This window comes from Lepidochelys kempii, chromosome 18 (assembly GCF_965140265.1).
Source record: "Lepidochelys kempii isolate rLepKem1 chromosome 18, rLepKem1.hap2, whole genome shotgun sequence".
NCBI lineage: Eukaryota > Metazoa > Chordata > Testudines > Cheloniidae > Lepidochelys > Lepidochelys kempii.
In genome coordinates, this window is record NC_133273.1 from 21,350,117 (window position 1) to 21,373,646 (window position 23,530).

The window sequence follows — 23,530 nt, forward strand, 5'->3', positions numbered from 1 at the left end:
ACTCTGGGATCTGAATATTATCCAAATATTAGGACTGCCAAATCCAAGGAATGACCTAAAATGACCAATCTCTAAAATTAAGATAATTAGAACAAGCCAGGACCAAAGCTTGGGATGCAGGGTATGTATGTCTATACTGGCCCAGTTACAGCACTGGCAGTTGCAGAGTGCACTGAAGGGAAACTGCTGTTGTGCGTGCATGCTGTCAGCTGCCTGCGCAATAGCGTGCTCACACTTACAGCAGTATTCGGAGTGGTGCAGCTGTACCACAGAGCACCTCTTCCTCTTCTGCTGCTACGAGTTGTGGGAAGGCGGAGGGGGTCACAAGGCATTCTGGGTCCTGTCCCAGTGCCCCGGGATGCAATGCTTCGCATCCCAGCAATCCCTGTGCGCCCATCTGCATTTGGCACCATCTTTCAATGGTTTGTGTACTGCACGCTCTGCCTCTTCGGTCTGCAGGAACGGATCCTGCACTGTTGACCAGTATGCTGCTCGCTCTGATTAACACGTCACGAGTGGCAGTGGAGTTATTCCTTAAACTACACAGGCAAAAGGAGCGTGACGTTGATCTCGCCACGCATCGTAGCTTTGACATGAGATTGCTTGTGGCTTTCACGGAGGTGCTGACCACAGCAAAGTGGTCAACATCCCATACTGGTCAATCATCCCAGACCTGCAAAACTATGCAGTCCCACCAGTCTGTGCTTGTCTCCCGGGCCCAGAATCGGCGATCCACGGCATGAGCCTGCCCCATTGCCACCAGGATGTCCAAATTGCCAGTACTTTGAGAGAAGTCTGTGTCCATGTCCTCATCACTCTCGTCACCGCGCTGCTGTCACCTCCTCGCCCGCTTTTGCAGGTTCTGGTTCTGTACATACTGCAGGATAATGCACGAGGTGTTTACAATGCTCATAACTGTCGCAGTGATCTGAGCGGGCTACAGGCTTGCCGTGGTACGGCGTCTGCAGGAGACCAGGGTTGCAGCGGAAGCAGTGGCTGATGATGGATGTCACGAGAATAGATATTTATAAAGAACAACGAGAGGACCTGCGAGGTGGATTCATGAGAGCAGAGCGGAAGCGGTGGTTCAATGACGACGGTGAGCAGTCCTACTGCACCGTCTGCTGAAAGCAGTATGGCATCCGCACGGAAAAAAGGCGCGAAACAATTGTCTGCTGTTGCTTTCATGGAGGGAGGGGCGACTGACGACATGTACCCAAAACCACCCGCGACAATGTTTTTGCCCCATCAGGCATTGGGAGCTTAATGCAGAATTCCAATGGCCGGCCGAGACTGCAGGAACTGTGGGATAACTACCCACAGTGCAACGCTCCGAAAGTTGACGCTAGCCACTGTACTGTGGATGCACTCCACCGACTTAATGCGCTTAGTGGGGACACACACAATCCACTGTATAAAATCGCTTCCTAAAAAAATCGACTTCTATAAATTTGACCTAATTTCGCAGTGTAGACATACCCTTAGAGTAGAACACTTGAGCACCATTTGAGACAGAAGAGCCAGTTGATAAAGTAAAATCAAGGGCGAAACTTTACTTAAAATGTGAATCAAGCTTTAACTCTTTTTAATAGTTGATAAAATTGAAGTAACTTTAAAACAGTCAGTCAATCAACCTGGCTTCATACAGTGCCTGCCTGTCTGGGGTTAATCTTACTTCATGCTTGTAGTGCTTTTTCCCTTCATGCAATAAACCTACGTAACCTAAAACAAGAACGTCTGTGTGCCTTTCTTTGTGCTTCCTGATTTTGGCTCCGAAATGGAAATATGCTGTGAAAAGCAGTTTATCTTCTTGTCTGTCCCCGTCACTGAAAAGTTCATGAGAGTCGGTTCTCAGGAGATTTCCAGCCCAAAATAGTTTCTTTTGGGTCCTTATCCCACTTGAACCGAAGAATCCTTTGATGTTAACATAACACTATGGGCCTGATTCGATGAGGTACTGAGGATCCTTAACTTCCCAACAAAACTGAGGGAGCTCAGTATCTGTCAGGAAACACTTGTCACCTTGCACTATTGAGACCTATGTTGTTACCATTTATTGGCAAACTCCTCCAGGGTCTTGGAATTTCACAGGTTCACCCTCTCGTCCTTTCCTTAGAATTCACTCATGATCCAAATTCAGCATTGGTTACCTTATATTTTCCGCTACTTTAACATAAGAACAGGGAAACAACAGAAGTCATAAACAATGCAGCATTTCCTGTTTAGGTCTGAGCTTTCAAAAGTCCTGCCACTTCCTTCTAACCCTTGAAGTGAGCAGACATTCATGTCTGGATGGATTCCCTGTAAGGAGCAGGATGATTGTGCCTTTGGAAAGTTTATGAACCATAGGACTAACAAACAGTGCACAGCTATCTCAGAAGAATGGGACGTTAGGAGGTTGCTCCTGCCATGCGCTTTGAGACACGCTTCACTTGGGTATTAAAATAATTTGAGGAAGCAAACAAAAAACAAACAATCCACTCAATTCAATTGGGTTCTGCAGTTTTAAAAAGGATATTAAAAATTAATGTTTTATAGACTGAGATTAAGAGCCATGAAGAATGATTTACCTACCATACTCCACATTCTCCTCTCCACTTTTCTTTAATTAGCTTATTCCATAGTAACAGGTTCTCTCGCTCTCTAATTTCAGTGAAGGATAGCTTTGGGGATGCTGCCCTTTGCCTTTTGCACATTCTGGGCCACTTCCTCTGCTGGTATAACTCAGCCTCCCTCTGTGGACATCAATGAAGCTATACACCAGCCAATGAGATGACTCACAGTATTTTGCATTTTGGAGAGTTTTTTAAAATTTAAGGAGTACTTGTTGCACCTTAGAGACACAAATACTCCTTTTCTTTTTGCGAATACAGACTAACACAGCTGCTACTCTGAAACCTTAAAATTTATCATCATAATTACAGACGAGTGAATTCTCCGAATCGCCATACAAAGCACAATCTGAAGCAAACCATTTGTAAGGTTCAACAGAAAAACTTGGGTAACATTTTTCCGTTTAATTTTTTGCTTTTCTGTGGTTGCCTCTTTGCTTTCTGATTCTGTCCAGAAACAAATCCTGAACCGCCACCAGAAAGACTCAACTGACAGAGAGCTGGACAGGAGATCTTGTCAAACTGGCCTGTTTCTGCAAGATTTCCTACCTAATTTTGCACTCCTTAGCAGCTCAGAGACTTGGGAGAAGCATTTTTATAAAGGGTGCTTTGTCCAAACTGGCCCTTTGGAGGTTGACCCAGCACTAGCTTTTAATGGGTGATCATAATTTCTATTCCCACTCACTAATGGTCGCTCATTATTTGGGTGGGAAGTGCCCCTTTCCAACAGATGCTTCTGCTTGCCTGCAAATCTGTTACAATCATGGGAAAACTAGAACTAAACTGGTCTAACTGGGATGGTAACAAGTGATTTATGGTTCGATTGTTCCATTCTGTTCCTCCTCCTTTATACAGGTCCTTGTTTCTTCCCTGACCAGCCCCACGGAAGTGTCTGAATAAGGCACACGGTGTTGAGTGTGCCACTAACCCAAGCTACTATTGTCCTTCCCTTTCTATCTCATGCTGTTTCTGCAAAAGCTTTACAGAGAAGAAAAATAAAGGCTAATCTCCAGCACTACAAAGTTTGACCTTTTAAAGCCTAAAGCACTGACTTCAGGCCCTTTCTTCAAGGGGGGTACATTAGTGGAATTTACAGATGTATTTTCTTTCTCTCCAAAATAAACCAATCATTTCCCCCTTTTTTGGGGTACCAGAAAATATGCCGTTTATTTTTAAAGCTGCAATCAATTATAATTTAGGGATTTGTTAAACGTTTACAAATGTGGCAATACTTGATAGTTCCCAGGTTCTATATGGGAAAGCTCCCTGTGTTTATTTTATTATTTTGTGTGAGGGAAGATATGAAAAAATTTGCAAATGACTCTTTAAGGAATGTTTACTTCCAAAGGAAACTAATCTCTCTTTCACACACACATACCCAAGCAGTCTGTCGTGAGTACATCACCTGTGAATTAGCTCTCTTCTGATCCCTCCTTGTGTAGAGAATGAGAGATAAACACAAATGTTAACAAGTGGATTGGGATGGTAGATGTTGAAGAAAAACTGCATGCACAGATTATTCCCTGGGGCTATATTATAAAAAAATTAACTGTCGGGTATTTTGGAAATATATGTTTGCTTCAAAAACAAAAACAGTAATGTAGATTGTAAATGATTAGTGCACCAAACCCTTTTCCTTCTTACACTAAAATTTGGATTTAACATTTAATCTTGACCTTGCCCTGGAATGTTAAGTGATCAACAGGTTAAAACTGGACTGCTGAGTTTCCTGCTGGCAGATACAGGAAGGGAGACGCTGTGATAATCAAGTTCGGTACCAGCTTTTTCAGCAGAATTTGGAGTGGCTATAAATTTTTTTCCACATCTGCCTCAATGCAACATGAAATAAAAAACATGGTGCAAGAAACTTCACACTGTCCTGTACTCTATCCAGGCTATGAAACATATGACAGCCCCCTGCAGGATTATGTTCAAAACAGCACATAAGACCAGATGTTAAATTACCAGCATCATGTTGCTAACGGCCCATGGAATGAAGTGTCTCTCGATGATAGGAGGACTTTAAGAAAAAGAAAGAAAAAAAATTACAACAGGATAGGCCACCCTGTGTGCTTTCATCTGTCACTACTGCCTGATGATGTCTTTGAAAATGTGTTCGATAGAAGGACGATGAATCTGGGGGTGATGTCATGCACCACTCTATAACATTTGCCTTCCTGTGGCTTTGCAGTGAAAGTGCACTGGTGACACATAAGAACTGGCGTGGGAAACAAATCCTCTCCCCTGCACAGAAAAACAAGATGCAAAGTATGGGACACTCTAGAGCAGTGATTTCATGCCTCAGTGTGGGTCAAAATCTGCCGCCCTTACTCTAGCTGAATACTACTCCTCTTCAGGGCGGTAGTCCAATTTAAGCTCATAGGTGGCAAAATGTGTTCTTGTGCGATCAGTGCAGCATAGTGCTAGTGGTTAATGCCCTGCTCTGCCATGCAGGAGACCAGAGGTCAATGTGTGATCTCTACAAGAGACATGTACAGTGCACTGATCTATAGTGACAGAGAAGACACACACAACAGAAATCCGGTACCTCACAAAATCCATATGCTCTGGAGTGTTACTTCACCCACAAAACTTAGCCTCGCTTTTGTTTTGAATGGTTCCTAGCCATACCATTAGGTGAGGTTAGAAAGCAATGCTAGGCTGTTGGATTCTGGATCTCAGCTCCCTTTTGCCTTGCTAGTCAACTGAAGCCAAGTTTGGCTTCAACAACAGTTCAAGCTTTTGCACTGAACTATGTGCAGAGTCATACTGTATGTTTAAATATACTTCATGACATTTCCAGTTGGCATGCAGCTCATTATTAAAATGAACTTTCAGCTGTGATGATTGACAAAACAGATGAAAAGATGTCATGTTCGGACTAGAAATTCTGGCATCTTTGGGCAAAACTTGATACCTTTGCCCCTTCAACTTACACTACCCGTGCTTATCTTCAAGTGAGAGATGTAATCTCAAAGCTTCATTCAGGGCATGCAATGTATGGTGCAGAGAGGCTTGCCATAGGCTCTCCGTCAGCCCTAGGTCATGTGAATGCAGAGTCAGGGCTAAAAGGGTCTGGGTAACCGAAACTCTTCAACTGCTTCAAGAAGATCAATAGGGGCGGGGGAGAGGGGGGAGATTTAAAACCAAGGACTGGCTGTCTAAGATGAATGGGTAATGGGAGACAGAACCTTTATTCTGTAGTGAACGTGAGCCTCTGCCATTTTAAAGGACTAAGTGAAATTAGCTAGTGGACGCAGTCTACCGCCTAACAGAGGAGTGTCTGCGTCACGAGGTACCAGTGTAATCGGTACTCTCCTGGCACAGCCTCAACAGGATCCTTACAGATTTCCCGAGGCACAGACTGAGTTTTTATCGTGCGGTAATACAGTCAGAATAGGGCGGAACAGCACGAGGGAGGTGTGCACCACTGCTGGCTGTGCTAAACCTAGGCTGCAGAGCAATGAAGAACCCAGGGGTGAAACTCTGCCTGCACAGAAGTCACTGGGAGTTTTGCTCTTGACTTCAGTGGGGCCAGAATTTCACCCCTGCTCAGCCGGCTGTCGATATGGCACCTTTCACGCCGTTGTTTTTAAAAGGCTTGATTCACACAGGTTTCCTAGTTGGTTCAACTTCTGTTGGTGCATTTCCACAGACAGTTTCCCCACTTTGTATTGTGCCAATGCCTTTGATTCTTCTGTACAGTACTGTTAAAAATCAGCTCCTCAGAAAAGTCACAAAGAAGTTGGAGTGGTTCTGTTCTCTTCCACCAGGGCATAGACAGCCAGCATCTTGCTGCTTTGCTTTCTCCGCCGAAGGGGTAAGCTGTGCAGTCAGCTTCCAGCATTGCCATGCACGTGATGAAACACAGGAGGATGTAGTTGTGCTGGGCGCAGTATTCCAGCAGCAGCACCACCCTAAGCTTGCTGCGGACTCCGCAGGCACTCCATCAGCAAACAGAACACGGGGCTCCGGGCTCAAGAGACTATGTGTTTCCAAATGAAGCCTCCAATTCGGAAAATAGTTCAAGCCGGAATGCCCTTCAGCAAAATAGCAGCGGCAAAAGGTTGCTGCTAGCACACCTGGGCCTTTGCAGAAATTCCTATTTCAATTACCGGGGAAATTGGCTCCCTCCGTACCCGGGTATTTTACACCAGGCAAATTGGGTGGCCACCAGATAAAGGATCACATGCCAACTCAGTGTGCACTGGCTGTTCCACAGTCCAGTCAAGCCCAAAGGAAGGCTCAGATTCTCTGGTGGAAAAACACTCCCACTCCTCCTGACCGTGCAGGATGGATACAGAGCCAACTGAAAACACAATCTAACATTGACAACAAACTCTTTTACAGCAGCAAAGAGTTTCTTGATTAACCTGCAATTGCATTTCTGAATGAGGGAACCAAGGTTTTTTTCTTTAACAGGATTATCTGAATGAGACTTAAAGCCTTTTAAGCACTTCTTAATTGATACCTGTAACAATAATTAAAGTTCCTTACAATAGATGTGGCATGAAAAATCAGCTCTAACATGCTGACTCAGCAGCTGAAACCTCGCTGGCCACCATACCAGGTAATTAGGTGCTTTCTGGTGCATCAGAATGGTGGGAACTTGTCACCTTTCCCTCTTCGAAGTGCAGCATTAAGATGCTCGTTTATTCTGCTGCCGCAGAACTAGTACAATAATTTAGGAATGTAGCAAACTGCCCCGTTTCCCCAGTCCTCTTCTATGCATTCTGGCCACAGAGGCTGAAGTGTAAGCTTTATGCTGTGCGGAAACTGCTGTTTCCTCTCAACCCCAGATCTTCCCCCATGTCCAGCCCTTCTTACTGGGATAGACCAACCCTTTACCATGGCTAATCAACAATCTGGGGTAGAGAGACCAAACTCTTCCCCCCACCCAATAGTTCTAAACCAGAAAGGAAATAATACTTACTTGAATTTTCCACCTTCCTTAAATTCACCAAAGAAAGAAAAATATAGCAGAACTCCTTCACTTAGAGTACGTCCACACTGGAACCCCAGGGCGTGACTGCAGCTCGTGTAGACATACCCAAACTAGCTTTAGGGAATGAACAGCAGCAAAGTCATTGTAGCACAGACTTCAGTGCAGGCTGTACAAGCCCGCCTAGAACTCTGGGTAATTACTCAAGCAGCTAACCTGCACTAACGCCTGTGCTATCATGACTTCACTGCTGGATTAAAGCTAGCTCGTGTATTTCTGTACAAGCTGCAATCGGAGATATGCCCTGAGTCCCAGCTTTCTACTACAGTACTCTCAGACAGTGATCTATGCCAAATACTTCAGAGGAAGATGCACAAAACCCATTGGTGGGCAATTATCAAATAACCTGCCCATAGAGGAAACTTCTTCCTATCAAATTATGATTGGCTTCTACACTGACACACAAAAGTTTCTATTCCTATGAATCAGGAAGGAGGAGGAGTTTGTGTGTGTGGTTTTTGGAGGGGGGTGGGGGGGCTGAGAAAACCTGGATTTGTGCTGGAAATGGCCCACCTTGATTATCATACACATTTTAAAGAGAGTGGTCACTTTGGATGGGCTATTACCAGCAGGAGAGTGAGTTTGTGGGGGGGGGGGGGGGCGGAGGGTGAGAAAACCTGGATTTGTGCTGGAAATGGCCCAACTTGATGATCACTTTAGATAAGCTATTACCAGCAGGAGAGTGGGGTGGGAGGAGGTATTGTTTCATGGTCTTTGTGTATATAATGTCTTCTGCAGTTTCCACAGTATGCAGCCGATGAAGTGAGCTGTAGCTCACGAAAGCTCATGCTCAAATAAATTGGTTAGTCTCTAAGGTGCCACAAGTACTCCTTTTCTTATTCCTATCTCATTATTCATATAAATGTCCAGTCCCATTTTGACTACTACTAAGATCTTGGCCACAGTGATATCTAATGGCCATGAACTGCACAATTAATTATGCATTGTGAAAAAAATGTACTTATTATTGGTTTTTAACTTGTTGTTAAAGGTTTGCAATGCACTATGATCAATCGTTATATCATGGCGCATTTTCCAGACTGCCAACCAAATAAATGTGTTGATTGATTGAACGTTATGGGTAGACATTCCCAAGATCCCCAAGGAATAATACAACGTACATTGTTCTTACGCATTTGTTTTGTATAAATTAGGTATAGAGTCGTGCTCGGAGTTTTTGGCCTGCTCTCCAGCAGCAGCTTGCTACCAAATAGCATATCAGCCAACAAGAAGATTCTGAATTGCATAACACAAGAAGTTCAATAACCTTCACAAAAGAGTGTGTGTGTATTGTGTTAGGTGCTAATTACACAAAGTTTAACAGTTCAAAACCAGTAAGACCTGACAGAAGACATAACAGCTCTAGCTAGTCCTTTCGGATGCAGACTCTGTCAATGTTTAAACAACATCTACTTGTGAAAACATGTCTTGAAACCCTTGCTAGAAACAGCTCAACCATTGCTGCCCCTTTCCAATGGCGACGGTCTACTGCTGGGCTCACTCTGGATTTGTCCAATGGCTAAAGGTTCAGTTCACAGGAAACGACCCCAGGGTTTGCTTTGTTCAACCCAACTTTAATCAGCTTCCTTCTTTGATTCCAACAAACCACTTCAGCTGGTGGTGGCCAGGAATAAAGGCCATTGTATATTATGGAGAGATAGGGCTGTATTCACAGCAAGTCATGACAAGCACTTCCTTCCCAAACATCCCATTCTTAAAACATAACAAACAGGAGCCAGTATATGTGTAGAGCAAATTAATGGAGATATGCGATAAAACTGCAGCTTGCAAAGATAAAGGATGCTGGGGTCAGGAAGCAAACATCAGGGAAAACAACCTTCGTCTCCTGCTCCTTCGGCTTTAAATTAAGAATTCGCAGGAGGAAGGTTTAAGGTAAGGGGCTGGAAAGGCTACTCACCATACTGACAGCGGGGTCCCTGGAAACCAGAAGGGCAGCGACAGAGCTGAGAAGATCCTTCCATGCAGTTTCCTCCATTGAAACAAACTCCATAATTGCAGACAGCTGAAGGGGAGGGAAGAAGGAACAACATGAGATCATAATTGTACATACATTAAAATAACTTCAATGTCCATTCATCATGAAGGCTCCCAAAGCCCATTAAAAACGCAAACAGATATACAACCAATACACAACCAGCCCCAAAATGCATCCCCCCCTTTGTGTTAAATCAGAGCAGCAGTTTAATAGCACACAGAAAGAGTCCCCAGAAATTCAGGACAGCAGATAGAGAATATCTGACCTTGTGACCATGTTTGTATTCAAAGCATTTACCCAAACTGAAAAGGGGGGGGGGGGGGACTGGTACTGAGGTTTTGAACTCCAGTCTTACAAAGCACCAGGGGGTCTTTAATGACTCCATTTTATGCCTCATCTGAAAGGTGATTTATCCAGCACCAGTGATTTCCTTATGCCCAATCTGAGGCATTAATTCCTAACTGAATCAGAAGAAACAATGCCACTTACTGAATCATCAACATCACTTTCTACAGTGCCTACAGATGGGTGTTCCTTGGAGGTACCCCATCTAAATACTGACCCAGAATACCCCTACTTAGCTTGTAGAATACAAGGGGATACAGAGGAAAGAATATGTGCTGTAGTTTTTTACAAGTGGGTTAAGTTAAAAGTGAGATCATTAGAATGAAGAAGGTGGCACTGCCCTGATTCTTCCTCTGCTCGGCAAGCTCCACTTTAGCAAAGGATTTCTAGAAAGCAGCAATAATTCCAGGGATGGAGGGAGGCTGGAATCTTATAAATGAGAAAAATCTCAAATGTCGTTTTTTTCTTTCAATGAATCAGTGTTTAACCTATCCACGATCCCCAATCACAGAACACAAATGAACATTTTAGAAGTATACATTCTTTTAACAATATTTCCCTGATTTATCTATCTGCCAAAAATGAGAGTCCAGGGTTCTGTTCTGTGTTGCTCCTGCAACAATGACTGACATCACTAACGCCAAAAGCAGAAGCCAGGAACTACATTCCTGGCATTCCTTACCCTGTGCTAAGGTGCTAGTGACTTCAACAACTGTGGTGGGGAAAACAGAAAACCTTATACTTGTCACTTTGCAATTTAAAAGCCTTTCAGTCCCCTTCAAATGATGGCTGCCCACAAAGAGAGAAACAAGCCCTTAAGTATCATCTCTCAAGTGCATTTGATTCCGAGAATTAAGCTCTAGTGTAGAAAGCATGAGGCTTGGAATCGGAGGAGCTCTACTTCTAGCTTGGTCACTGGACAAGTTACTTCACCTCTCAGAACTTTAGTTTCTCTGTCTGCAAAATGAAGACAATACTACTGACCCGTCTCACACAGGCTTCGGGAGGTATCGCTCATTGGGTCATTTGTAAAATGCTTTGAGATACTTAGATGAAAGATGCTAGGAAAGTGCAAAGTCCTAAGCACCTCTCCAGATCTGGCTATACATGAACTAAGTGTATTCTGTGGAACAAGCTCACAGAAAGAAACATATCCTATGGCAGAATCACATAACCAACATTTTGTTACTAAAAGGACCATTAAAATCAGCTTGATCTGAAACATCTTTTGCTCAAAGTTGTAGCTCGTCCAATGTAATTACAGTAAAATAGTGAGAATCCAAAAGGGCATTTTTATGAAGGCCCGGGGTTTATAAAAGCCAGTTGTTTCCCTGGACGAGGTCCATCTGCTCTGTAACAGAAACCACTGCATTGAACACAGAGTCGATGACAGCAAGTAGCTCTCTCTATCTTTTGTAAACTTCCTGAATTCTGTGTATAACAGCAGGGTGGCAGATTTCAGACATCTAAATAGCCTTAGGGCATTCTGCAGTGGAGCTTAAGGTCAAATGAAAGAGACACGTACAGCCCTCCAGAAGTACTGCTATTCTGCAACTCCTCCCAAGCAGAGGTGGCGGCATGACCCTTATTCAGTGCAGGCTGAATCTTCACTATTAAAAACTCAGCATCCTGGCCAAAACCCCAGTGCAGGCATAAATACACTCTGCCCCCGAAATGCCTCATGCAGTTTCAGGTGGATATGATTTTCTTCTTCACTTCCTCTTCTAAACACCTCCGTAGCGTTGCTGTGTGCGAACGGCTGCCTTCCAGCCTAGAGGTAGCTGTATTTCAGCAGCGAGTGAAGTGATCGTCATCTATTTCTGACCTACTTCACTGGAATGGTACGTGGCTTAATAAATGCTTTGAGACGGTCAAATGAAAGGAACAATAGCAATGCAGAGTTGTTGTTTTCCAGATAGCACCTTGGTGTGCGCGGCGCTAACAGAAATAAAACTAGGTTCCTGCCCCTAGGATCTTACACTTTAAAGTAGACGAGACATTGGATTTATGATGTTCATATTCATTTCTATACTATGCAAATTATGTGCATTAGCAAGTTGTTTACATGGCACTTGCCACTGTGAGGACTGGGCCAGGCTTTAGGGCCACCACAGAGTGGTAACCTGAGAGCCCTGAGGCTGCTGCTACAGTGTGTGAAGCAGATGCTACCACAGCTCTGCCAACAGAGCAGTCTTGGGTTAACAGTTTCAAAAACCCACACATGACTCAGGACCCTACGTCCCGTTATCAAAAATAACTGAGACACTCAGGATTTTCACTTTTCAATAAGACTTAGGTTTCCAAGTGCCTCATTCACTTCTGAAAATGGGATTTAGGTGCTTTTGAAAACTTTACCCTTGCAACTGTGCGCACGCCTGGACTTCTCTCCCAACCAGACAGTACGATACTGTGGGAAGAACCACCGCCTTTGCTAAGGCAAAAGTTAGAGTTGCTCTTTCTTCTCTTTCAAGCTAGAGAACCTGGGGACCACAATGGATGCAGCATGCTGGTTCTTATTCATGTGCCATTGGAAAAACACACTTTCCCATATGAAAACATCCACCAGTGGTAACTATAACATATTGCACTTCTTGGCTTGCAAAGAATATTCCAGCCCCAATATCTTCCAGCTGCTTCAGAAATTTTATAATACAGGTTCCATCTACACTTAAAATGCTACGCAGCAGCTGAGCTGCAATGGTGCGTCAGTGACTCTCCTGTCACTGTAGTGAACCCACCTCCCCAAGAGGTGGTAGCACGGTCTTGGGTTTGCCCTCTCCCCCCCGGTGCCCCGACTTTTCCTAGCTCCTCCCCAGCTGGCACTGCAGTGTTCACTGGAGGGCAGAACGGGACTCCTAATCACAGCATTGTCAGAGCCTCCCCGCTCCCCAACAGCTGACAGAAAGCAACAGCAGTGGCCTGGGACAAGCTTAGCATGGAGCGAACCAGACCCGGATCCCTGCCCTGGGACAGCCATCAGTGAGACACCCCCCAGCCCACCATCCCACTCCCTGGGATAGGGCTGGCCCGCTAACCCCAGTGAACAGCTGCAGCCTCAACAGGGAGACAGAAGCGAGGACGCTGCACAACTTTGCCCCCGCTGCCCCAGAATTTTTCTAACATATCATCCTTGGTCCCATTCCTTGTGCAGTCAGTCTTCCTCGATGGAAGTGCCGACATTTCTCCAAATACCCCCACATTCCTGCTCCCTCTGTACCTTCAATAGCAAATTCTTTGCTTTACGGTTCAATTATGAGCTCATTTTATACATCTCTAAAATGTACCATCTGATTGCTGGTCCAGTTCCAAATTTCAGAGCAAAGTGACCTCATGGCTCCATCACACTGCTCTGCTGCCACATGAGCAGCTCAGCAGAGAGAGGCAGCCTGTGTTCCTGTTTGAAATGTGTTCCGTCAAATCTTCAGGGAGACAGTTTCATTGATTAAACAGGTGTTGAACTGGAACCCAGGGGAAAACTAAACAATAAGTAACCTCACAGGTACTCTGGAAACTACTCTACAACGGATACTTAAACAGATGATGCTCTGAGATTTGGGACTTATAATAGGTAAAATGTTAATCTCTACAGTCTAGAATTTTCAAGGTCTGAAATTCTGTATTATATGTAAATTTTTTTTACATAAACTAAAAAAAGGTGAGATTTGAAAGTCAGCCCTCGTTTTAATAATGCCTCACTGCCACTAAAAAGCTGTAGGTAACACAAAGTCTTGGAATCTACTTGAGCTGGATGAACTCTTCATAACAATTTGTTCAACAACTTTAGCAATGTTTTCTCTCCGTGAATTATCTGCAAACAGCCAGATTTGTGTAATGGTTTGAAGTTTTCCAACAAAGTAGTATGATTCCTTACAGATTACTTACACCAAGACTATTGCTTTGGGTATTCATTATTCTAGCAAATGTACATATGCAGCATACATATATGTATACCACCACCAATAGGTATCCATACTACAGAACTGTTTGTGTAGCCATCCTGAAAGCTTTTCATAATCTGGGGAGTCGTTCAATTAGAGAGCAGAAACAATACCATATTAGGTGACCAATCACACAGCACAAATAGCGAATACTCTAAGCAGTAGTCACAGCAAATGGTTCATGAGCAATCCAAACGCAGAAATACATTCACTTAATCCTTTTTGCTGGAAATCTTAAACAAACATTTATATAAATCTGGCCATTTGCTGATAATTCATGAACAGAAAATATTACTGCATTTGGTGAACTGCTCGTTATGAGTAGCAATTTTATATTTTACTGCAATGATGCTACAGCTTTTTGGTAGCAGAGTCTGGTAAAAAGGAGGACCCATTTAAATAATGAAGATAAGGATGGTTTTCATGAGGATTTGACTAACTCCACAGTACTGATAAGGAATAATTATATACAAGTACATTAGCTCTTTAATGCACCTTAAAATGCAGTGCAATATGTTTCATTTATTACTTTTTGATTAGTTCTTTGTACAATTCTCCATCAACCCTTTTCTAAAGCAGAGGTAAATTTGTATCCACAGCTACTTTTCCTGGCAACTCTTTGCTGCTTTCCCTCCAAAAAAATGCCATTCGAATTGTTAGGTGTGATCTACCTTTTGAGAATCCATCATAATGAAATGCTAGCATTTCAGGTGCTCCGTTAGCCTGTGTCTGATCAGCGTATCCAGTATGGTTCCCAAGCAGACTCCCAGCACTTCCTCTACACACTTCTGACAAGGTATTGAGTGGTTACAATGAGTCTGGAAAGGAGGGAGTGTATCTCCCCTGTTTCCTGTCTGGCACTGGGGCTTTTTCTGGTTAGTCTTCATATGGTCTCATTTTCTGATTCCCATCTTCCAATAAAATCTTAATTTCCTTTTGCATTTCTTCTCATTATTATTGGGAACGTATGTCCACTTCTGGAAGCTGTCCCCCATATTTCTGGTTGAATGAATCCATATGCGATCATTATTTTTGTTCGTTTGTTTTAACATAAACAACAGCTATTTCCTCTACCAGTGAATTACCTCGGTTATTTACTCTCAGAACTAGCCCTGTCCTTGAGGGAACGTTTCAAGGTGTAACTGAATATATTCATCTCCATGGACCACTCATTCCCTGGCTCCTTCTGTTGAAAGTGCCAACAAACAAAAGGTAGGGGATCATCTAATTGTTAACTGCAATGTGAACAGCTACAGATTGGCAACTGGACTGACTTCACCAGTTCACATAGATCAGACATTAGATGGCAAAAACTTTAGGTCACTACCAACTAGGGAATCATTTGAACCAGAAACCGAGAGCTGAAAAGCTGCATTTCCCTTTCCCAGCCCCTGCAGCCAGCTAGTTTCTGGGTGAAAAGTGTTGCTGAAAAATAACTGGTTAACAAATCAAGAAAATCGTACTCCCCCAAACCATCAAACTGTCCCCGAGTGGGATGCGTGAAAGACCAATTACATCAGAGCGGATGGACTCCTGCATATTGCAGCAGGAAGACTGCTATATAACAACTATTAAACCTTCTCTTTCAAGGTTCAGGATATTCTGTCCCTGAGAACCAGAGATTAAATATGCAATTAATTGTCGTTTCTCCAACAACTTCTTTTGGATTCCAAAGGAACCCTGTTCTCAACTTGATGCTTTCCACTGACAAACCCAGTGTGTTTAACTCTCATTGCAAATTCTTTGCTCAAAATAATGCATAAACAGCAGAGCTAGTGTTAGTGTTTATTGAGCAAATACTGAGTGTCTAGAGAAATGCAGATACTCGTAGCTGCTTTGCTGGCTGGGTGATAGAAAACATGGCATCAGTGATATCACCTACTTGCTTATGGGTTAATATGACTGGACAGAGTCAGAAGTAAAAGAAGATTTGATACTGCCTCTATTAGTCCTCTGGGGATGAACTAAACTGCTGAGGTTATTCCCCACAGTTAGGCAAAACAGCCAGAACTATGACTTGTACAGGGCAATATAACACTAAGGGTCTTAACTATTCCATAAGTAGTCATGGTCAAGAATTTGGAGGGTTTTTTAAAAAACAATAATCTGCAGAAACTACTGGATAGTCACAGCATCACCATTCTAACAGATGAGAAAATAAAACTGAGCCTAAACAAAAAGTAAAACTGAGCAGTCAAGTTTCATTGTTCTAGCCAAGTGAAGTGCAAAAATGTACACAGACAGTGAGCGTTCAATCAAGTTTTTGAAATCCCTTCTTTTTCATAATCTAAATTATTGTTAACACCATAATTAGGGGAAAATTGTTTAAATATGGAAGATGCTTTCCCCGTTAAATGTAGGATTCCTAGGATTTACCTACGCACAAAATAATTAGTTAATACCTCCCACTAGGATAAAGTTAATGTGGACAGAATTGTGTAAAAATAAGAAAACAGAGACAGCATCTCTCTCTTTCTTTTAAATCCAAACAAAGATTTGGACTATAAAATCATGTACCTGGGGTCTTAAAATGTTGTCAATCACTGTAGTGGTTGACCGCCTCCTCCCAAGAGATCACCACCAGAATCACAACAGGTCAATGTCTAGTTTCCCCGAGCAGGACATAACAATGGTTTTGGGAGGGGGGTTTCCCTTCCGGCTCTCCTGTCTTACTACAACTTCGATCTCCTTCTCTCTGTCGCCCCATAACCACTTCTTGCATGACTAAACAAATTCTGTAACAGAGTCCAAAAATAAACTTTATAAGGGAAGTAGATACTAATACATTTCACAAGGGCAATCACAAGCCAGATAATTAACAACACAGGGCAGGTGGGGGGGAAGTGTACACGTATCTGTACACTGTACTGTATATCTATATGAGTGAGAGGGTTTGCAGCTTTGTGCATCTGAAACAGACCTCTACATAGTTCCTGATCCAACAGTTCTCACTCAGTCTTTAACCCCAGTAGGACTTTTGCTTGAGTAAGGAGTGCATCCTGGACAAGACTAGGACAAAAGCAAGAGAGTGTGTGAAATGATGTATTACAGCTTATGCATTCCAGAGAGGAATGTACTGCAACTGCCAATTCTGTCATGATCATCCATTTTAGGGGCCCTCCTGTCCCATTGATCCAATTTATGAGTCCAGAGACCATAATTATTCAAGTAGCTGAAATTACAAGGGACAGGGCTGATGATCCAAAAATTATTGGCTCAGAAACATTAATTTACTAGAACTAGCAGAGAAAGCAAGTGACCCTGACAAACATTAACAGTTCAATGAAAGCCAAATGCAGCTTAGATTGGGGTTTGGTTCAGATTGTACTGGACTCCTTTGACTAACATGGCCTGCCAGCCTGCATAATCACTGAGTGAAGCTGGACTGCCAGCAAAAAGTGTCACCTCGCAAACATATCGTGAATCCTTATCAGACCGAAACCTGTTCCCAGGGAAGCAAACAGGAATCTTGCCACTGACTTCAGTGGAAGCAGGGCTCGGCTGAGAGAGAGACAGAGACAGAGTAGCCTTGTCTATATTTCTCTTTAAGAAAGTTACCTGCTGCTGTCATCACACCATCCCTGGCTGTAGCTGAGCCAGTGCTCAATATACTTTAACTACAACTGTAGCTAAGGACAAAGCATACGAAGCACCTTTCCAGACACTATCCTTACAGCTTGCTCAGAGCAGGCATATATCGGGTTCTGTGTGTGCTAGAAAGTTAGAATTCTCCTTCATCTTTTGGATTGAAAATATAATTGTTCCTCTTTGTCATTCACCTTCTTCCCCTAATTCCTGACAATATCACAGTTTGTTTGCAGTGTAGCTGTAGCCATTTTGGTCCCAGGATATTAGAGAGACAAGGTGGGGGAGGTGACATCTTTTATTGGACCAACTTCAGTTAGGGAAAGAAACGTGTTTTTGAGCTACACAGAGCTCTTCTTCAGACCTACCCTGAGGAAGAGCTCTGGGTAGGTCACAAGCTGGTCTCTTTCACCAACAGAAGTTGGTCCAAGAGACCAGCTTGTGACCTACCCAGAGCTCTTCCTCAGGGTAGGTCTGAAGAAGAGCTCTGTGTAGCTCAAAAACACTTTTATTGGACCAACTTCAGTTAAGGAAAGAAAAGATATCACCTCCCCCACCTTGTCTCTCTAATATCATAGTTTGACATTCTAACTCAGTGATGATTTATATACCCAGTTTGATTTTATTCTATTTAATATCTTGATTGTTCCTCAAATCCAAAAATGAGTCCTGGTGACACAGGAGTGGTACTGAGGAAAGCAACATCTGATACTGATAGACTTTACTGTTGGCTTTGTGATCAAGCTGTTAAACTTTAAGTATATAACACCGATCCTTCCCTCTCATGGGAGCACTCCTTTTGCTTCACAGCTTGGGACTGATGCTTTCTTAGGGTGCACCTAAATACACTAGGAATTGTGGAGAGCACCACGGGGGCAGGAGGAGTGGTTTTCATTTTGTCTAGCACTAGTATGGCTCTCAGCTGGGCTACACAAAACAATGGAAAAAAATACCTGAACTTACCATTACCAGCACCAACAGTACAAAAAGTCCTACTGTAATAAGGCTTTAATTGCAGTTTCAAAATTTCATCTTTGAAGGTTCTGCTTCACTAGGAATTATTGATATTGCTGAACGCTGTTCTCTGTTAAACAAATCATCATTATTGGATTCCCTGTTTGAAACTTTTGTTATCACCAGCTTGTCCCTCTTCCAAACGTACTAACTTTAGTGTCCTCGACTCAGGTTAAAGGGGAAACTTCAAGTTTTTCATTTGCCAGCATGTAGCATCTTAATTCATGAAGAAATGGTTGAGGAACACACCAATTATGAACCTATTTATAATAAAGAGTGTCCTCCTCCATCTCTTTGCCCCAGGGAAATTTCATGCTGACCCGGAAATTTCTTGTATGTTTATGGCCATTCCTTGTAAAGTGTCTGTGATTCTCTACAATACATTAATACTAACTGAGACAATAGCAGCCGTACCTGCCAATGTCATCTGTGCTCCTCAGTGCAATATGAAAATTTGTGGAAAGGCAGTTCCTTCTCATCTAAGCTTGTGGTACTGCCAGCTTTGTATTTATGACTTACCATAAAGGAAAATGCTGGAGAACTAAATACATCTTCAGCATGGCCTTCATACACTTTGGTAACTGATTGTCTTCAGCTACTGTATTTAACTATTGGTTTCAGAGTAACAGCCGTGTTAGTCTGTATTCGCAAAACTATGTTTGTAAGGATCTGAAGGGATGATGGTGACACCTGCTGGCATGATGTACTGGGCTCAGCCATGGGCACCAGCACATGGAAGAACTCCACAGCAGACAAGCACTAAAGTTAGTCTCAGGGCTTGAACTGAGTTGGTGCACTGCCCCTCCTCACGGTCAGTGACCAGGCACATAAAAGTGGATGGCTAAAGCACAGGCAAAATATCCCAACACCTGGGGTCAACTGAAGAGCAATAATCCCCCAATAACTGTAGGTGGCACAGATCCTATCCCCATCCGTCCTACCCACTACTTCTCTAATTCAGCCTGCTGAATTAGGAGCCTCTCTAGTTTCTATCTGGTTTCAAGGATTCTGATGAGCAATTCCTGGGAGGTCCTATCCTTCACATATTCACTCCCAAGATTCAAATCACTAGGATTAATCAAAGCAGTACACTGTGCACTGAGTGTGCATTACTCCCTCCTGGCAACATAGCAATATCCAGTCTGTGCATTCCCTCCTTCCCCATCACCCAAACAAACAATATTCACTATTAAAATAGCAGGGCTAATGGCGATACAATTCACATCTATTTGTGCCACATTATTACAGTTAGCAGGGATGCTCCAAAAATGTTCCCGTAATTCTTGCAGATACTTTATTTTTTGTATGTGCAAATGATTGTATTTGCACGTGGAAAATGTGCAGTTAAGAGCATGAATACTTGTTTTGCACATGCCAGCAAGAGGCTTTGCACACACAAATGGATGAAAATACTGTATTGTCAATGCAATTTCAGAGACCCTTTGAAAATTTGCCTTTAAAGACACACTCATCTTAAGACAGCATTGTGCCCCACTAGGACACAGGAAACCAAAACCACACAGGTGTCAACATGCCAGGTGTGGCACAATACCCCCTCTCTAGCTCACAGCACTGCTAATACTCGCACAGATAGGAATGTGACCTGCACTGGTAGCAATAGGACATGTGATCAGAGAGGGGTGTTTGCTTGGGCACTACAGGTCATCTTCCTTTCCCTCCTCACCCCATTCCTCCTCCCAACTCCTGTGTCCATCCTATGGGATGAACACAGTGAATCTAACACAATGTGGCCTTTGTCTCATTAACTTGTGCCATCACTCCCCCATACACACACAAAATAAAAAATTCAGAACGTTGAAAAGTTTCTTAAATTGCAGAGCTCATGTCAGCTCACTTCAGAAGCAGCGTATTTCAGCGAATCTGAAGTGGGACTGGAGAGATATAAATCTAGACTGCAACAGGGCCTGATGCTGGGAAGAAATGTAATTATGTTACCTGGAGCAACACAAAAGGAACATCTCTCCTGGCAAAGCAGATCTAGGTCAACGGACAGGGATGTGCAATGGGACTCTGTAGATTCACCTGGCTCCAAGGAGCAGTTCACAGAGCCTTTTAACTTGTTGGCAAGATGGTAACTAGCAGATCTGACATAGGAGCTTTTGAGAATCAATCAATGGTGTAAAGGAGATCAAAGCATTTTTTTATGTGGGCCCGCAACCAAAGAGTAAAAGGATAGAACAAAAACTCCAGCCTGTGGTGAAGACATATTTCTGCAAAAGAGGAGTGGGAGGGGGAAGGAAGAGAGAGGCCAAGTGTTAGGGAAGCATCTGAATGGAGCACATGGAATCTACATGCTAAAACTGGGTCCAGGTTGCAATGTTAAACATAGGAAAGGGGCGGGGGGGAGGAAAGGGGGAGAACAGACTTTTTTTTTCTTCCAGCTTGACCCAAAAAAATCAAAGAATCTAAGGAACACAGCCAATACTTTAATTTACATCCTTAAGAAGCAATGTACTAGAACAGAAATAATGTTAATTAACAAGGTGATTGAGATACAGCAGCTGAGACATTGAAAATTCAGAGGCATTTCTGCCCTAGGTTTTCAGGATTTTTAATTTTATTATACAACTAGGAATATTAAATACATACATACAGTAAAGTTCAGTGGTTCCTGTTGCTTACTACTCAACCAAAATCATAATCCATTCTTTGACATCTTAATGGTCACCACAGCAATTGCCTGTGATGTTAAAAAGAAAGAAAAAAAATGAGGATTTCAGGTGGGGATTAAGCAGCAGGATTTGGTGAAGTCCCAAGGAACAAAGAGCCTGTTTTCATGCACATGTCCTTAGTGGTGGGGGGGGGGGGGGGGGGAGGGAGAGACACTATACCAGAAAAGACAGAATTGTTCCGAACTAAACTGTGCTTCATGGAAACTTTGGGAGCAAACAGCTCTTGAAATCACAGTTACCTGATTGTTAACTCTTATTATCACTCTGACTTGTTGGCCTTGTCTCCCACAGAGACCCACAGGATTAGACTTTATAACTCACTCAGGTATGTAAAATGTAACCAACTGGAGATTTCTAAGGCCCAGGGGACACTGGCTGTGTCTACAATGAGCTTTTTTTTCTTCAAAGCCTCCCAGCATGGCTATAAGACCAGTACAGCTCCACCGGTGGAAGCAGCAGCAAGAGTGCTGGGATCAGCCAGCTGCTCGGCATCCACCCCTTCTCAAAAATATACTTTTCAAAACTAATCGACCAACAAAATACATCTGCTACCAGTCTAGGACGGACCCTTCGCTGGTCAACCAGCATATTAAGTGTCTGAATTATATTTGTCTGAGAAAACCCTAAGATAGATAGATCTATCTGTATTTTCTGTATAATTAAAGGCTGGATTCTGAGCATATATTCCACTCTCACTGAAGTAAATTGTAAGTTAAGACATTAAGGGCCAGATTTTTAAAGGTATTTAGGTGTTTAGTGAGGTTTTCAGAAGCACGTAGATGTCTAAAACTCCTTTATTTCAATAGGTGTTTGGTGCCTAGGCACTTCTGAAAATCCCACTAGGTGCCTAAATACCTTTAAAAATCTGACCTAAGGCCCCAACTTCTGAAAGTATTTAGGCTTTGCTCTGTTCAGCTTTGCAAGGCCTAAGTGACGTCATCTGTTAAGTCCCATTTTCAAAAGTGACTTAGGCACTTAGGAGCATAAGATTCACTGATTGTCAAGTTTGGATGTTTTTCTAAAAGATATGCTCTAGTTCAAACAGGAATTAATTCAGGAAGATCCCTGGCCTGTGTTATGCATTGGTCAGACCACATGATCACAGTGGCCCCTTCTGCCTTTATAAGCTATGAATCTATGAACGCTGAGCAGAGCAATGCCTAAATACCTTTACAAATTTGGGCCTAAGTATCTTGTATAATTGAGTCTTGAAACTGTAAGTCCCAGGAGGAGGCATCACATCTTCCTCTACCCAAATTGCAGTACCAAGCCCAACAATGATACTGCACAGACAGCCTCATCTCCATATTTTCCCAAAGGATCCTAAAGCATTACACAAACTATATAGCTGCAACATCACTGATATGCAACCACCTCAGAAGTGGAGCTGGCAACTTGGCCAACTACCCACACATTTGATCAGCTTACAACACTTCTTACTAAAAAGGCAGCATGCATCTAAAATGCATCACCACCACACGGAGGTGGCTTGTTCCCCGCTGTCTTAGACGTGCCAAATCTCCTGAAGCTCTGCTCTCCCTCTATAAAACATCCCTCTATTTTTCATATTGGAAAGCAGGCTGCATTTATATCATGGAGGAGGGGGTACATACCCCAGGGGCATCATCCCAGCCCATCCGCTACAACTATAATAAGCTGCATTGTCACTCACTGCCTCCAGGGCTGGAATAGTGCTCTTGGGTTCTTGTAATGCTCAGGGCTGGAATGTTAATAGGCAGAAACAGGAGAAAGTAGTGAACTATTGGCCACCCAGTGTAAATCTTATCCTAGCTCCAGATCAGCGGGAGAGCGAGAAATGGCATCCTGTTATGCACTGAACACTTGGGAAACAACCATAATACAGAAACTAAAGAGAAACTAGAAAGGGAGTTTATGGGGTTTGTTGCACCAGTCAGTTAGTTAAAAATAAAGCAGTAGAGAGAGAAAGAAATACATTAAGCCAGACACTTCGATGCGTGCGAGAGATCACTACCTCTTACTGGGAGTTATAAAATATACCATGCTTGCCCTCCCCCCATTCACCATGTCACAATGAATACCACACAGTCCTTGGCAGTCTCAGGGCAGCAATGCTTTAAGAAACAATGACAACTATGTAGTAAGCCACAATCCCTATTTCCCAATTATGTTTCTATTCTGTCACTTTGCACTTTTAGTGGAGGATCTCCAGGCACTTTAAAAATACTAATTAACTAAGCCTCAGAATGCTTCAGTGAAGTAAATATTCTCCTCCTCCTCCCGTTTATAGATGAGCAAACAAAGGGGCAAAGAGATTACACAACTTGCATGAGGTAAGTCAGTGGCAAAGTTGGGGGCAAGACATC

General features: G+C 43.1%; 1 protein-coding gene across 11 annotated transcripts in view; it reads right to left on the reverse strand.

Moving 5' to 3' along the window:
* MEGF6 (multiple EGF like domains 6) overlaps positions 1–23,530 on the reverse strand; it is a 255,960-nt gene that overhangs the window by 187,504 nt on the left and 44,926 nt on the right. For all 11 annotated transcript variants that reach the window (XM_073316362.1, XM_073316365.1, XM_073316363.1 and 8 more), the window contains one exon: positions 9,533–9,637. In XM_073316362.1, the coding sequence (XP_073172463.1) occupies positions 9,533–9,637 (105 nt within the window). The remainder of the gene's footprint in view (positions 1–9,532; positions 9,638–23,530) is intronic.